The sequence below is a fragment of the Saimiri boliviensis genome, chromosome 11 (genome assembly GCF_048565385.1).
Source record: "Saimiri boliviensis isolate mSaiBol1 chromosome 11, mSaiBol1.pri, whole genome shotgun sequence".
Classification (NCBI taxonomy): domain Eukaryota; kingdom Metazoa; phylum Chordata; class Mammalia; order Primates; family Cebidae; genus Saimiri; species Saimiri boliviensis.
Genome location: NC_133459.1, coordinates 61,927,511 through 61,944,562, shown reverse-complemented (window position 1 = coordinate 61,944,562; position 17,052 = coordinate 61,927,511). Strand labels below are relative to the sequence as shown.

Sequence of the window (17,052 nt, the reverse complement as noted above, 5' to 3'; positions counted from 1 at the left end):
TGTTGCTGTAACTATCCATGGAGTGCCTGTCTCTTCTACCAGCCTGAGCACCCTAAGCACAAGGACTTTGTCTTACTCATCCTGTACCCCCAACCACTCTGCACAGTGCCTGGCACACAGAGTGTTCATCAATGCCTGTCAAATGAACACATCCACATGTCCCGGGAGGTTTCCAGAAATGCCAGCATACATTTCTTGCAGCTTCCCATCTGCAGCATGACATTGACCTAGGCCCATAACCACTCCACAGATCCATCCTGAAATACCTATCCTTAGCTAGTCACTGCTGGCTTGTGACTCAAACCAGGTGAAGGTCTCAGATCAATGGGCCTGTGGCTGAGATTTACAGCAACCATGAACCCCTGCCTGACAGATAAAGTCCAAGGGATAACATGTGGACAGAGGCAGGATAGGCGAGCCAAACAGTGAGGGTGGTGGGGGGCAAGAAGACCCTCCCCAGGTCCATCTTCTTGTCCCCTCCCTCTGCCCTCCAGTGGTCTCAGTATTTGGAATCATCATGATAATCATTAGAATCATCAGAATCTCCTCTTTACTAACCACTTACAATGCCAGGCCCCACAGTTAATGCTTCACAGACTTTATTTCATCCTCACAAGAATCCGTCGAGGGAGACATTATGTATGATTACTCTTTTGAATACCACGTCTACATATGGAGGAGCTTGTCTATGGTGCACTGTGGGGTAAGTGTTTTTCTCATGGATTTGACCACAAAGAGGCTGGAGAGAACAGTGTGGCCCAGCCCAGAGAGGAAGCTGGGCTTTCCTGACAGGTGCCAATCTTATCCCTGATTCCATTCTATACTTATTTCCCTTTTGGTTCATTTCAAAATCCTCCTTTAAAGTGCACTTCGTCTTGTTCCACAGAATGCATTTTTCAAAGTTCCCGAGGAGGTGGTATAACCTAATAGTTGTATTGCTAAATCAAAAGGCCTTTCCCTGTCCCCACTCAGTTATGCCATCCCAGATCCATTTTCTGGCATCTGAAGTCAGGGGACAATTTCACAAAGTTGAGGTGGGCACTAGCTTAGCATTTGGGTTTTAAGTTCTGTGGTTTAGAGCTGATAGGACTCTCTTCCTCAGTCAGGGCAGGGTATTTGGCCATTTTGTCTGTTTGTATTTTAACAAACCTTCCCATTTTGTAGGCTCCTAAATGCCTCACCAAAGCAGGTTTGCATGTTTACCAGAATGGAAGAGAACTGTATCCCCAGGCCACTGCGGTAGGCTGCAGAAAGCAGAATGCCAGACTCTCCCTCGGCAAGAGCTGTCTCCTAAACTCCTCTCTACAGGTCAACATGCTTGAACAGTATAAAATACAGTAACTCTCTTTAAACAGTTATGCCAGAGTACATTCATCTCAATTAGCAATATCTCCTTCAAAACAATCACCTTGGGAAACAACGTATTTATTCAAACAATGCTGACATCCCTCTAACTCTTTCAGCAAGGAGCTGTCTTTACTGTCTGTGGCACTTTCTCTGGAAGTCCTCAGTCATAACAAATTTCATCCTTTGAGAATAGATTTGAACTTTGGAGAAAGACAAAAATTGGCTGGAGCCATGTCTAATGAATAAAGTGGGTGATCAAATCTTGTTACATCGTTTTACGTGAAAAATGAGGCATGACTATAAAATAATGTGACTGGTTTTCCTAGGTGACCCATAAACCGACTGGCTGAAAGATAATTCCCAGAGAGGAGTTTCAAAATGCTTTGAGCACTAAACGCACCACTGGAGTGAGTGCATGGTTCCCAGAGTGGCGATTTGGCAGGGTATGATACTAATTTCGATATATACGTTCAAATATGTTTATTAAAAAAAAAAGAAATCTGATTGCTTACCCTCATGAAAAAGAAGAAGCTGTTCTCCTGGAGAAATATTGCCTCCTTTTTTTTGACAGCCTGATTTGCTATGGACAGAGAGTCTGCCAAGAATGACACACTCATCTCCAGCAAAACGCCTTCCCCGGGGCACACCACCCATCCCAGGCACACTCACCCATCCGAGGCTGGCCCTGAGCTCCCATGCCATTCCTTTTTCCTTTTGTGTTAGCTTTTACAGTATCTAATGGTGACTGTCTGGTTTTGTATGTGTCAACCTTTCCCATTCAACCGGAGTCTCCTTGCGAATGAGGATATCTTTAACTCTCCAATGCTCAGGACAAGGCGCACAGAAGCATGGGATACTAATTCTACTGCTCCTGACACAGCCCTCACTTTGTTTCTCATGCTCTTGTGGTTTCACTTGGTAAATGTAACTTCCCCTATATGGCAATCAAACTGACATTTGGTCCATGTAAAATCTACCCACACAAACATAGAGACTGAAAGTAGACTGACGGCTACTTAAGGCTGAAGGGGTAGGGAAGCCAGGGAGATTGGCTGCTAATGTAAACGGTTTCTTTAAGGATCATGAAAATATCCTAACGTTAGATTGTGGTGATGGTTGTACAGTTCTGTGACTATACTATATTCAATAAAAAATATTGAATGATTCATTTTAAATGGGTAAATTATATGGTACATGAATTGTATCTCAATAAAGTAGTTTAAGATTCTTCCACAATGGCAATGTTGGTGCCTTGATTCCTTTCTAAAGTGGAGGTGGAATAACTGACAGCCAAGGTCTTTTCCAAAAATCTAGTTACCCATATAAAATTAAGTTCTGTCTTCTCTCTGTAACTCTGCCACCTGAAAATGACAGTGATTTTCATCAAATTTGGAAGGCGTGATTAGGATAGTATAAACTGTTGGTTGTTCCCCAACATCAATTCTCCATTTCATTTAGTTTGTCAAATCCCCAATGTTTAGCTTGACAGTTGACACCCAGAATAAGACTGATATTTCCCAGCCTCCCTTGCTGCTAGATGTAGCCTTAGCTAAGTTTTGACTGATGGGACATGAGTACAATAGATGCGTTCAATCTCTGAGAAAGGTGTCCCTTCCTCCATCTTTCTCCCCCTGCTGGCATGTTGGCTGGCATGAAGATGAGGTGGTGGGCAGCCATCCCAGACCTAAATAAGAGCAGCACTCCAGGGAAGGCTGCGCAACACAAGAAAAGTGGCTTGGGTCCCTCTACATAATGGAGTCACACGCCAGCCCTGGACTGCCCACACCCAGTCTTTGAAAGGATGGGTTCCATTACTAACAACTTTTAAGTACTTTATTTTGGAACTCTGCTAACAACAGCCAAACCTACATTTTAACAGAAAAGTTGGTATTCTGTACCATAACAGAATCTAAAACATGTGGCATCAGCATGCTTTTTATGGCAAAATTTGTTGCTTCTGATGGCACTGAAGGCAGACCACTGGCCAACCAAATTTATAGCTCCAGGCAAATGGCTGGGAGAATTCAGAACATGAGTGCTTGTCGATTACCTCTTGCTACAATAAAGACAGGAGCTCAGGGAAGGGCTGGCCATTCTGCAGGCAGAAATAAAGGCAGGTTGGGCTCTGCTAAGGGAAGTTGTTTTTGACTGCGGCCTGCAAACAATGCTGCCCAAGTCCAGGAATTTGTGGCACTGCAGAGTTGAGATGACAACTGTTTGTACAACCAAGTAAAATCAAATATACAGTAAGCAGCAGGCTTAGCAGAGAAGGCTGTGTCTAAAATCTTTCCCAGGGCGAGGTGCAGTGGCTCACACCTGTAATCTTGGCACTTTAGGAAACTGAGGTGGGTGAATCTCTTGAGCTCAGAGTTGGAGACCAGCCTGGGCAACACGGCAAAACCTCATCTCTACAAAAATACAAAAAATTAGCCAGGGGTGTACCTGTAGTCCCAGGCTGAGGCTGAGATGGGAGAATCGCTTGAGCCTGAGAATTTGAGGCTGCAGTGAGCCTGCACTCACCTGGATGACAGAGTGAGACCTTGTCTCAAAAAAATAAAAATAATAAATAAGATATTCCCCAGGATTCTCTGTCAGACAATGGGAACTAGCCCACCAGCAAAATCACATTAAGGATACTGCCTTCACACTAGCCTATCTTTTCCTACTGTCTCAAAGCAGCCATCAGTAATGGGGAAATCAGGGGAGGGACAGAGCATCCAATAAATACAAGTCAAAGTTTTTAGGTTTCAAAACCATCTAGATGAAAACTTTCACTGTGGTTACCAGCACATGCCACTGATCAGAATAGGCCAGAAGGCCACTAAATTTGTGAAGGTACTGTACAATGAAACAGCCACGAGCCTGGCCTGCAAAAGCCACCCTGCCTCTTATCCTCCAATGTTCATCTGCAGGAAGCAGGTTACTTAAGTTGTACAGCTCCAAAAGGGCTTTTAGGGCCTACTCTCCAATGTCCACTGCTACATGAGCAGGTGGATAGAGAGTTCCTCCCTAAGGGTGGAACCAGGGTTTCCTGAGGACCTACTTGACTGCCGTGACAGAAGTGTGCATTCCCAGCCAGCACAATGCGACAATGTGAACACTACCATGGCTAGTGACTGCTCTACATATGTAAATATACAACTATACCCACTCTCTTTACAGACAGACAGACACACACACACACACGTGTGCGCGCGCACGCGCGTGAGAGAGTTATGTAACTCCCTCCCTATATAGTTATATATAGCTATGTAGTTATGTAGTGGGGATGGAGGGCCTGATCATTTGTCTTTAAGTTTACACAAGGAACCCCACATGGGCTTGATGGAGAGAACTATGCAACCCTCAGAACTCATAAACGCCGAGTACTGACTAGGGAACTGGAAGGAATTTGGGGTGCCTCCACTGGGAAGGAGTGCTGTGTTTAACGGGCAGAAAGAACAGCGGGCATGGCTGTCTTCATGGCCAAAGAAGCAGACCTTGGCACAGATTTCTTGTTTTCCTTCCCTTTCTTAAGGTAACAGAACCACCCATTTTTGGTGGGCCATATGCCTCTCAATATAGAGTCTACATTTTCAGCCCTTCTTGCAAGTAAACATGGCCTGCATGATAGATCTAACCAATGGTTTGTGATCATCAGTCAGGTATGCAATTTCCAGATTTTAAAGTGGAAAGGCACTTTGCCCCATCTTTCCCCTGTGGCCGCTAGCTGAAACATGGATGTGGTGGTGGGAGCCGACAGCAACCAGATAGGCAAGGTCAACACCTTCAAGACGGCAGAGCAACAGGACTGAAGATGCTGGGTCCCAACATGCTTGTCTTGGCCTGCTGACACTAGAATATGCCACAAGAGAGAAAAGCATCTTGTTTAATCCACTGTTGTTTTGAGTCTCTGTTACAACAGTTGATTGAACCTATAAAATTGCCCAAATTACTTACAGGTTATGGGGTGAACATTAGATTCGCTTTGGAAGGCACCTCAAACTATATTCTTTCAGAGTGGTCCAAACCGATCTATAGAGGTAAGACCAAGCCTTGACAGGGAAATCTAACAGAGATTTCAAATATAAGCCAGGTAGAAAGGCAGAGGGCATAAATGCTCCAAGTTGCAGGTGTTGAATCATGACTGAGATGATTCTCATGTGTGCAACTCTGAGTAGCATCAGGAATGTGCAGTGTAGTCACATTGTACAAGTATTTATCTTGCACAAATTTAACTATTGTATACAGAACTTCCAGGGAGACAAAGAAGAAAAGAGTGAGATTTAAATAGCATGGGCCATTCTGGCACCATTTCACCCAGGGACCACATGCCCTTGCTCAGTCTTAGTCTCCTTGTGCTTCTTAAAGTATGAGCAACTTGAGTGTCCTTCTGCTATCTAAAGACACACCTGTTGTATTACATGTTGTTCTCCAATGTGGTACTTTCCTATGGGACTTTAAGGATGACTTTGACTAAAGTTTCATCTTCCACCTGAACTCTAGGACCCTTCCCACTGTAAAATTGAATCTCCTGTATTAACTAGATGATAGTTAATGGCTTGCCCCCATTGATCCTGGGAGGCCATTTGGTTCTTAGGATTCTGTTCTACTGACTCAGTTTTTATTTTTTTTCGTGGAACATTTAAAGAAGAAAAACCAATATGCCTTGAGGTGGATTTTGCCTCTTCTTTTACACTGTGATTTCAGAAACTGGTTTTAACTCAAGCCAGTAGTGAGAAAAGCAGCTTCAACTTACATAGCAAGACCCACATACCACCCCACTCCACATGTTCATTTCCTGCTTAAAACTTTGCCCAAATTGGCATTATCCTCAGCCACTCTCAGTGGGAACCTAGTATTTGGAACACAGCCTAACATCTCTTACATTCTAGGAAGAGTGGGGGCAGGTCCCAGGCTCTTTTCCTGACTTTGTGACCTGGGACACCTGAAAAGTTGTTGTAGACAGGGAATAAGGCCATGCATGTGGCAGTATCTTGTAAAATATAAAACATGAGGCATATTTTTAGTGCAGTTGCTCCTTGTAGAGTCTGGAACAAAAGTATGGAGCTGGGTGGCAGTGAGAGGAGCCTTTTCTTCAACATGCCAAATTGTCTCACTTCTGGTTCTGCCTGGAACTTTTCTCTCTGCTCTTCACCTTCAGGTCTGGCTTTAGTTGCCACTTCCCTACTCCCTCTACTGGAACCAGGCGCGCCTCCTCTGTGCCTTCCCAGCCTGCCTTGCCCACCTCCATCGCAGTGCTAACAGCACTGTGTGGCAGGTCTCTGGCTTCCAACGCAAACCTTCACCTTCCCAAGCACATGAGGAATGGGCCTGTATTTTTCTCTGCTGCATCCTAGGAGACCACCATAAAGTTTCACCAATGAGCTCATTTTGAGCTCCCTGCCAGTTTACAATTCTCACGCTTGTCAGTTTAGCCCCCAGATGGCTATGATACCATGCCGATTATGCCCTCTGGACGCACACCATGTAGTAGCCATTTCAATTCACTCTTGAGCAACACAGATGCTCTGAGCATATTGGAGTACAATATAGGGGACTAATATTTGGTCCGAAGGACTTTTGTCACTTACCCCATAACCCTACATGTGGTGACCTGGGAAGAAAATACTTACTGGGCTGAATCAATCACACTCAAAGCAGCCAAGAACAAATTCATATATTAGTTGCCAAAATAAGCCATGTGGTATATAAGGATAGGAAAACAAAATTTCACCTTCCCTGCATGCCCTTAATGGCAGTTTAAAAAGAAGAAACTAACCTTAAATCTGGGAAGGTTCTTGTATAGTACAGATGGTCATATCAACCTAGCATGGTATAGACTGGTATTTCCCAAAATTGTTCTGTTTGGGGTCCTTTTATAAACTCACAAGACTTATATAGTAAAGCTCTAAAAGTCCTACTTAACATTGCCCAAGCTGGTTTCTCCATGCTATTAACTAGGATATTATAACAATCCCCAGAACTACCTGCTCTGGGATATATTTATTTATGGAAAAGACCAATCAGATGAAATATCAGAAGACTGGAGTGCCTGTTCCAACACCATTAGCATCTGGACAAGTCAACCAAATATTTCTGTCCTACCACCTATCGCATTTCATCCTTCAAACACAATTTGGGGCATTCATGGAGAAAAAAAAGAAAATCTTTCCAATATAAACATAATTTTCCAAGTGTTTCTGATTCACAATTTAACGTTTATTGGCATGACTTAATTGTCATTCCCCATTGTGTTAATTCAGGGCTGTCTTTACGCCTTGAGGACTCAGCTCAGTGGTGATTTGGAGAAGCTATGGGAAGGAGGACTTCCAACAGCTGAAGTTTAAAAAACAAAACAAAACCCAGCTTATATCTATCCACATATCCCAACACTAGGCACAGCCTTCTCACCCTTTCCAAACAACTTCCTATGCTGCCCTTCTGTGATTTATTTCCCCTTTGAGGACCCCAGGGGAGAAAAGTCTTCTCCACAGTCCTCCCAACTGAGGCTCTCAGCTAGCCGTCAATTACTTACTTAACATACTCAGGAGCCATTATTTCAAAGGTGGATCCCAACTGTGAGCACAGCTTCAAAGTCAACAGAATGACTGGCTACAGTCTGTGTGGGCCTCAAGGGAACTTGGAGGAGAATAAAGGGATCAGTTCAAACTTTCCTCTTTACTTCCTTAGAAGTGTACCTCACTCAAATCATTCTCCTGAAAGCTCTTCTAAAGTCTGAAGGGGTCCAGACTATACCACTGTGACATAAAAATTATTTTGAGCCACAGTCATTTAAAAATAGACTTTTTACTAAACTCCTTCATCTGTCTTAAAAGCAGCGTGCCCCAAAGGAACTCTGAATTTTCACAACCAGGGAAGATTGACTCATTACCATAACTAAATAGACACTGGCATAAAACTACCACATAACCCATCCATTCTCTTAAGGGCCAATTTATCGTTCCTAAAGTCATGGTTTCCAGCAAATGCTCTTCTCCTCCTCCCCCTTCCCCTACTGAGATGATATATAGGCCCCCAAGTCTAACTGCCTCCTGTCACATTTTTCTATAAACTCCCACAAATATCTTTTTGTTGCTGATTTGTCTTTTGCATTTAATTTGCAAACCCCAGTATATAACCTAAGAGGGCAGATGAAAAGTTTTCCCCACCCTACAGTCCAAGAGAGAAAAAAGTTATTGTTAAATATTTGATCAATGCTGTTAATAGCTCTTATTATCCGAAGATAAATTTATAATATAATAATACTTATACTCCACATGTAAATTGTCATAGTATATTGGGACCCTTCGTACAATAAAATGTATGCTACATTTATTTACCTGGGGCATAATTTTACAACATTAAACGATTATATGTGTTTATCCTTTCCATCTAACTCTTCCTGTCTGGAAGTCTTTTCATGGATATCTGCATGGCCCACTACTTCACTTAATTCAGGTCTCTGCTCTCATGAGGTTTATCGGAGAGGGCTTCCTGATTGCTGTAATAAAAAGAGTAGCCCATCCTCTAATGCTGTCCCCCTTTAGAGGGTTTTATTTTTCTTCAGAGAATTTATCCTCATTTGACACATATGTTTATCATCTGTCACCCTCAACTAGAACCCCACAGCTCTGTAGAGCAGAAACTCTGTTCAATTCACTGTTGCATACCTAGTACCCAGAACCTTGTAGGTGCTCAATAAATACTTAATGAATGAGTCACTCTTTCCAAGACAGTAGAGCACTCTTCCCTATGTTATCTTGTTTACAAAAACAAAACAAAAAAACCTTTATTTCAAAAAGGGAGAATGCTTTTCTTTTTATTCTACAAAATTTCATGTTAAATTTGATTTAAAAAGAAAGGAAAAAGATTTTTCAGCTAGAGCAAGAGATTTTTCTTGAAGTCAAGAAAGAGAAACTTCCAAGCAAGTTGATTTCAATATTTTATGTAACAAAGATTGTTTAGTGAGTAAATGCCTGGCTCTAAAAAGAGTCCTCCAGATTCCCTCTTCCTCACCTCTCTCTGCAGGTCCCCCTCCTGAAAGGCGGCACCATCTTCTACCACACGCTATCTGCCTTTCAAGACATAATTGGTGTTAGGTGTAGGCACCTCTTCTTTCCCAATTTGAAATGTTCTCTCTCTCTGAACTCAGCACTTTTTCTGATTCTGTTCTTTGTATGTCTACGTGTTTCTTCTGTCTTATCTCCCCCATAAGAGTCTATGCTCCTGGATGGAAAGGACCACAGCTGATCCATCCTGGCATTCCTGCTGATTCAAAATCAGAAAGCGTAAACAAGGGGAGAACCATTGTTCAAAAGCCAACCAAAATTCATTTATTATTTATTTATTGATTGATTTCTCAGACAGGGTCTTGCTGTCTCCCAGGCTGGAGTGCAGTGGTGCAATCACAGCTCATGGCAGTCTCGACCTCGCAGGCTGAATGTGATCCTCCTCCCTCAGTCTCTCAAGTAGCTGGGACCACAGGCGCCCGCTACCACATCAGGCTAAGTTTTTGTATTTTTTGTAGAGAAGGGGTTTCACCATGTTGTCCAGGCTGGTTTCAAACTCCTGGGCTCAAGTGACCCACCTGCCTTGGCCTCCCAAAGTGCTGGGATGACAGACATGAACCACCATGCCCGGCCCCACCATAATTTAAAAACTGTTTTTGTTTTTGTTTTAAAAACAAACAAACAAACATGGGGGTTACAGCATATTAAAAAGTGACTTGAAGATGTTTCTCTGCCAAGTCATCCCTGCCCCAAGGCTATCAGGTTTAAAGTAAAGGTAGCAAGGTGCCTCCACCTAACACCAACTACCTAAGAGTCCCCAAACCTTCCCCTTCCTGCTCAGTGTTCTTTCCTTTCCTTCTCAGGAAATCTGAACTATAACCAGAAACATGTTCCTTCAGCAGTGTTTGCAGCTGGACCTCATGAAAGTTCAGAAAAACGTGGTTCACTTCAAGCGGGAGAGAGTGGAGTTCGTCTCCACTATCAGGCAAGGTTTGCAAAGTCCCACTGGTTTGCTCTGAGAACATGAGACCCTTAGCCTCTGGGTCATGTGTTTGAGATCCATTTTGGTGCAGGCATCACCTGACACTAAAAAAGGATCACTTGTTTAGTGTGGGGGTTATTAACTTGGGATGCTTACACCCACCCTCTGCCCCTACCTCGAGAGGTCCCTGGGTAGAATTCAATGGGGTCCATGAATACGAATGACAAAAACAAAACAATCTTTATTTTCACTAACATCTAACTGAAATTTTGCATTTCCTTTTACTATAAATGTAGGAAACAAACCACAGTATTATTACTACCACTGCTACTATTAGTACTACTACCTAGGAATTTGTCAATAAAAATTATAGATATTTTCATATCCTATTATAGTTATCTCAGAATACTGAGATTGCAGATGTCTCAAAACATCATTCGTATTCACCACCACTCTGAAGTAAGGCAGTATTAGACCTTCCATGAATCTTGCTGTCAGTAAAGAAGCATGTATCTTGCTATATCAAAAATCTGATTTTTTAATATTTTGATTATACTTTAATATAATTTTCACTTCCTTTGTAATGCTTTGTATTTTGTTTTATTCACTTAAAAATAAAATTACTCTGCCGGGGAACAAAGACTTTGGGAGGCAAGGCCAAGACAGGCAGATCTCTTGAGCTCAGGAGTTTGAGACCGGCCTGGGCAACTTGGTGAACTCCTATCTCTACAAAAAATACAAAACAATTAGCCACCGGTAGACCCCAGTTACTTGGGAGGCTGAGGTGGAATAATCAACTGAACCTGGGGAGATTGAGGCTGTGATCGCACCACTGTGCTCCAGTTTGGGCGACAGAGTAAGACCATCTCTCAAATTTTAAAAAATACATATTCTGAGAAGGGACTCCATAGCTTCCACAAATGAGTAGCAAAGGAGTCTGTGACAAAAGAATCCCTGTGGCTTGACAACAACAACAAATACCATGCTTACTCATAAGTTCCCATGAAGACATTTATTTTATTTTACTTAGGATGGTGTTAAGTCATCCCTCAAAATATGCACACATTCATTTACTTGTGAGTTTAAACTCTCCTCAATTTCTAATACTGGTCATTTGCAGATCATTAGTCCCAGAAGTGATTTTTAGAGACCAGGAATAGTTTCAACTAAGGAATTCATTGGGATTCTCTTGGACTTTTCAGTAACATGGGCCAATAAATTCCAATTAATAAAACTAATCCAAGGAAGGTTTTCGTCATTTGTACTTAGTTGGGTTCTGACTAACAAAGAACTCCTCTATACTGGTTGGGGCTGCTGAGGATTAGAAGAAGGTGAGAGACCATCTGGGTAGCTAATATCTGCATCAGGCTGGAATAGTGTCCTAATACCAGCAAAACGTTGATAACACACCTGTCATTCAAATAGCTTCCAAGTGAGAAAGGGCTGTAAATATGTTGTACTGTAAATATGTTGTTTCATCTAATCCTTATAACGGGTTCTCGGGTATGTATTATCGTTCTCAATCTTTGCAGATGAAATAAAAAAGAATTAGAAATTAAATAACCTGCTCAAGTGAACAGTCCCCAACTCCCTCAATTTGCATTCATTCTACCGAGAATTCCTCCTACCTGACAAATCCACTTTGGGGAACTCCAACTCATTCTTTAAGACTCAATTCAGCTACCACCCGTCTATGGAGCCTTCTACCCTTCATATTCCTCTCCCAAGTACAGCTCTTCATGTTAAAAACACCTGGCACATCCCTCCATCACAACACCTGACACACTGTGCTGCCTGCTTACACCTGTCTACCATCCCTCCAAGACTATGTCTTTCCCAAGGGCAAAAATATTTTGTACCTCGAGTACAATGTCTGATACAAAGCAAGCACATAATAAATGTTTGATGTGAATAAATTTATTGGTCACCAACTATATGCTGGCTTTAAATCAAGTGCTAGAATACAAAAGTGACTCACAGTTCAGAGCAAATGAACAAGGATTCATTGAATACTACATAGTCTTAGGCATTGCAGACATAAGTAAAACACAGGCCTATCTTAAAGAAGCTTACTCTCCAGTGGGAGGCTGTGACACGTAAACAGATAATTTCACTAGAATTTAATATATCTATTCTGGAAGTATCTATGGGAAAGGAGCACTTAATAGGTAAAGAAGAATGGTGGAGGTGAGGTGTCAAGAAAGCTTTCCGAAGATGCTATCTGGACTGAATCATACCACAAGTGGACGAGTAGCATATTTAAATCCCGGGTAAGTAGAGAGAGTGAACAAAATCAGAGAACAAGCTGAGCAGACACCTAGGGAGGAGTCAATGTGCAGCCCTTGAAGGACTTCCAAAAAGTGTGAGTAGAATCAGTAAAGTAAGCAAGGCCAAGTGAGGAAGAACTTTACAAGAGTGCAAAATCAGCCGTGCCAAATGCAGCAGAAAGGTCAAGTAAGATAAGACCTAAAATGTCTTCCATGGATTTAGCAACTGGCAAGTCACTAGTAACTTTGGCAAGAGCAAAAAGTTGTGGAGTAGTGGAGGAGGCAGAAGCCAGATTGCAGTGAAATGAGTGAACTGGAGGTGAGAATAAGAAATAGTGAATGCAGAAAGCTTTACAAAGGTTGGCTAAGAAAGAGAAGAGCAATAAGGCAATGGCTAAAGAGTGATGAAGTTTTAAGAACTTTTTTTAAAGTCTTAACTAATTCTTTCCTTCCCACCCCACACTACTTCCAAATGGACAAATTTCGATCTAGACACCTAAAATTCCCACTCTGCTATATGTTCCTTAAGGACAAGCCTTATGCCTGAATCATCCCTGCAGTCCACACATTTCTCTGAACATGGAATAGGCTCATGATCTGCTGAATGAATAAATGAATGAAAAGCAAATTCAGCACAGGTGGTAACTGGAAGATGAAGGGATCTCCTAGGATACAGTTATTGTTTGTTTGTTCTTCTTTCATGCGAATTTGTGCTTGTCTGAAAATTCAGGAGCACAAAGTAAACAAATCCAGGCCATCTTCCCTCACTGATGCTTATGTTTGGCCCGGGGAGGCAGATGTAGATAAGGCGCAGTTTGGAGTTTGGAGCCTGGAAAACAAATCTTTGCGTTCAAGGGTCCCTTCATTCTCAGAAGCTTATCTGTAATGGACTCTTAGAGCTGCCATTATAGTTTTTGCAAATTATTTAACCTACCTAAGCTTCAGTGTTCTCGCTGGCAACTTGAAGACACCCATAATAGTATCTACCTTATAGGGCTGCAGGAGGATGAGACGCAGTAAATGAAGTGCTTAGCATGGTGCTTGACAAATAGTACTCAATGTCAATAAAATAAGACAAAGTACTATTAAAATGAATAAAAATTTCATTTTATGAAATTTTAATTTCATAAAATTTCAGGCGATGCGTTCCAGAAAAATTGGGCATAAGTCAAATCTCAAAGTATAGAAAGAAAAGTTGGTCCTCAGAATGCCTTAGGAATGTTTTACAAACGTGAGTGAATAGCCCCAACTTATCAATCTTACAAATCCACATTTTCATATATCAGATTTACTGAAAAACCTTTTTCAAAAGTTTCACCTAACCGAGTGGATCCGCCCAATCAAGTCAGTTAACGTTCCTTGCCTGGGGGCAGACCAAGGTGTTGCGTGATTTTCCTGGCCTGCCACGACTGCTTGCTTGCACAAGGGCGCCTTTGGGTATGTTTTTACCATTCTAATGAAAATTCAGCTCCAGCCCCGTCCGTGGAACAGATCCCAGCCACCACATCGCAAAGGCCAGATTTTCCAAAAGCCTGCGCCCCAGCAAGCAGGCCGCACAAAGCGCAGGAGTTCGGAACCTAGGCAAACTAGGGGGCGGGGAGAGAAGTTTGGCACCCGCCTGCTCAGATCTCCGGCCTGACGCCCCAGGGGGATGGGTCCTCTCGCCACCCTTGCCTCATAGTGTCGGGCTCCGAGCCAGCGGGAAGCGCTAGTCCCAGCCGAGAATAGCAGGGGACCGGGCGGGATGCGAGGGGGCTCTGGGCTAGGCGGCCGCCGTCTAACCTTTCCTGCTTAAGGGGACAGCACTCTGCGCCGTAACCTTATCTTCCACGGCGGCAAGGTTAAGGCAAATGTCAGAGGCCACAGCAGGGGCGGGGGACGGGGAGAGGGAAGGCTGAGGCCGGAGGCGGAGGGTCGGGCGGGCCTTGCAAGGTCAAGCCCGGCTCCATGCCTCCTCACCCCCTGGGGAGTAAGGCGGGCAGCTCTGCCGGGGCCGTAGCCGCTTTCCCCTACCCGGAGACTTCTGTCGGGCCTCCAGGCCAGAAGAGCGAGCGCGGAGGAGGAGGAGCGGGAGGTGGAGACCCGGCCGCCGCGCGCGGAAGCGGCCAGCCCCGAGCGAGGGAGGGCGCCCGGGCCTCACGTCGCACACGCGCCAGGGCGCTCAGCGGCGCGGGGCGCGCAACCCTTACCCCGTTGGCGGCGGCGATGCGGGCGATGAGCTGGATGGCCTCCTTCATGTAGAACCGGCCGTCCCCGCCCACCACCAGCGTGGCCTCCTGCCGCTGCGCCGGCTCCACGGTGGAGATGATACTCTGGATGAAGTTCTCTGCGTAGTTGGCGCTGCTCTGAAACACCTTCACCCGCTTTCGCAGCCCGCTGGTGCCCGGCTTCTGGTCCGGGTACGCCTGGGTCTTCACCGTCACGATCTTCACCATGTTGGCGACTCGCTGCCGGGAATCGGAGCGGCGTTCTCGGCTGGCGGAGGGGCGGCCACTGCCCGACCTGCGGCTGCTCTGGGGTGAGGGCGTCGCGGGTGGGAGCTACGCCGCACTATCTGCCAGCGTTCGGCCCTCCTCCTTAAAGGGACAGGGGACTGGGCCCTCCCTCCGCGCCAGCCTACCTCCTGGCAGGTCCGGCGGGAGGGCAAAGGGGAGCGCCCATTACTAGGCCTCCGGTGAAATGGGTGGAGCCTTACTGATTTACTCTCGGCTTCGGAATCCAATCCACTATGAAAAGAGGCCCGTAACTCCTCCCTTAAGTGTTGGGGCAGAGGTTAGGGTAGGAACCTGGTCATAGGGCAAGGACGTTAGGCAGAGTGGAAAAAAGTATAGAGTGATTTCCATGTAAATAGCTTTCTGGAAACCTGCTGGGATGGACAGAAGTGCCAGCCCAGCTCGATTTAGTGACTCCTTATTCTATTTCTCCCTAAATATGAGGGCATTTGAGTTCGGTAAAGTAATTGACTCCAAAGGTCTACTTTCCATGTGTTTCCTGCTGCACCGCACACTTGACTACCATTGGTGACGGTGGGTATACAAATAGCTATGACTTACTGTAGTGTTTCCAAACCTTACTTAAGTATGGGTTAATTTTTCCCCCTTTTATGCTTACAGAACTTAAATCCGAAGAATGAAATGCCTTGTCATGGCCACCCAGCTAAGTACATGCAGGAGGCCAGTTTAGGTGGGTCACGCTCCAAAACCAGGGCTCTTCCCATGATTTGCCCGCTGTGACACCAGGTTGGCAACTTTAATGTACAAAGAGGATTTGACAAATATAGGAACAAATATATGGTAAGGATAAGTATGAATACCATCAAAATTAGCCAGTTATTCATGCAGTAGAAATAAAGTGATGAAATCAACAAACAAGGCCTGATATGGCTGGAAAAAACTGACAGAGGATAGCAAGGTCAGCCAAGATGATTTGATTATTAAGTAAGAATCTTAGGCTTTCTTGCCTTTTGGTTTAGTATCTTTCTTAATTTGGCGAGAGTGATTGTCTCCTCTGTCCAAAAAATGTGTGATTTCAGTGAAGTGGCAAAAAACTTGGCTTTGCAAGATGTGTGATTCTTGGGAAAGTTAGTTAATGTCAATGGGTATCCATTTCCTTACTCTACAATAAACATGAAACTTATCTTGGAGGATTTTTGCAAGATTTAATGGGGTTTTGCACATTAGAAATTCTCAGTCACAGTAGAATTACTTGAGATGGTTTCTAAATGATCCATGCTCCAGCCCCAGTCCAAACAAATCCAATCATAATCAGCTGATAGAAGTAAATAATCTAACCTGGTGCCTGAAACATAGAGGCCTTCAAATATATTAGCTCCCTTTCCCCAATTCCAAAATCAGAGCTTATCATTAACCTGTGAATTACATTATTTTAGTGATTAATTGGTGTGTCTTGATCAAGCAGGGAGGTGAACAGACCCATAAGAGTGCTGACTCTCAGAAATCAAGTGTTGATATACTTGCTGATATAGTACATGTTACGTAGATACAGTGTGTATTGAGGTAGTCACTATAGATGAGTTTCAGTGGCAAGTAGTATGTGAAAACTGAACCCTTGATTGATAGTAATGATTTCTAATATTTGCACAGGACTTCACAGTTTACAGAGCAGTGTAATCTTGTGAATTAAATAGTATAATCAAGCCCATTTTATAGAAGACAGAATTGAGGATTGAATGATGAATGTAATCCAGGTTATCTAACTCAACAAAATGAAAATATAGTTTAGAATCACTGAGCCTTCAAAATACCTACCTTAGAGTTGTATGGTTTAGATCAGGCGTCCCCAAACTTTTTACACAGGGGGCCAGTTCACTGTCCCTCAGACCGTTGGAGGGCTGCCACATACTGTGCTCCTCTCACTGACCACCAGTGAAAGAGGTGCCCCTTCCTGAAGTGCGGCAGGGGGCCGGATAAATGGCCTCAGGGGGCCGCATGCGGCCCGCGGGCGG

At 43.9% G+C, this 17,052-nt stretch overlaps 1 protein-coding gene across 1 annotated transcript in view; it reads right to left on the bottom strand.

The window, feature by feature from the left end:
- PGM1 (phosphoglucomutase 1) overlaps nucleotides 1–15,260 on the bottom strand; it is a 68,821-nt gene extending 53,561 nt beyond the window's left edge. Inside the window, exon 1 of the mRNA XM_003921475.4 lies at nucleotides 14,777–15,260. Coding sequence (XP_003921524.3) covers nucleotides 14,777–15,022 — 246 coding nt within the window. The 5' untranslated portion in view covers nucleotides 15,023–15,260. The remainder of the gene's footprint in view (nucleotides 1–14,776) is intronic.
- Nucleotides 15,261–17,052: the final 1,792 nt, after the last annotated feature.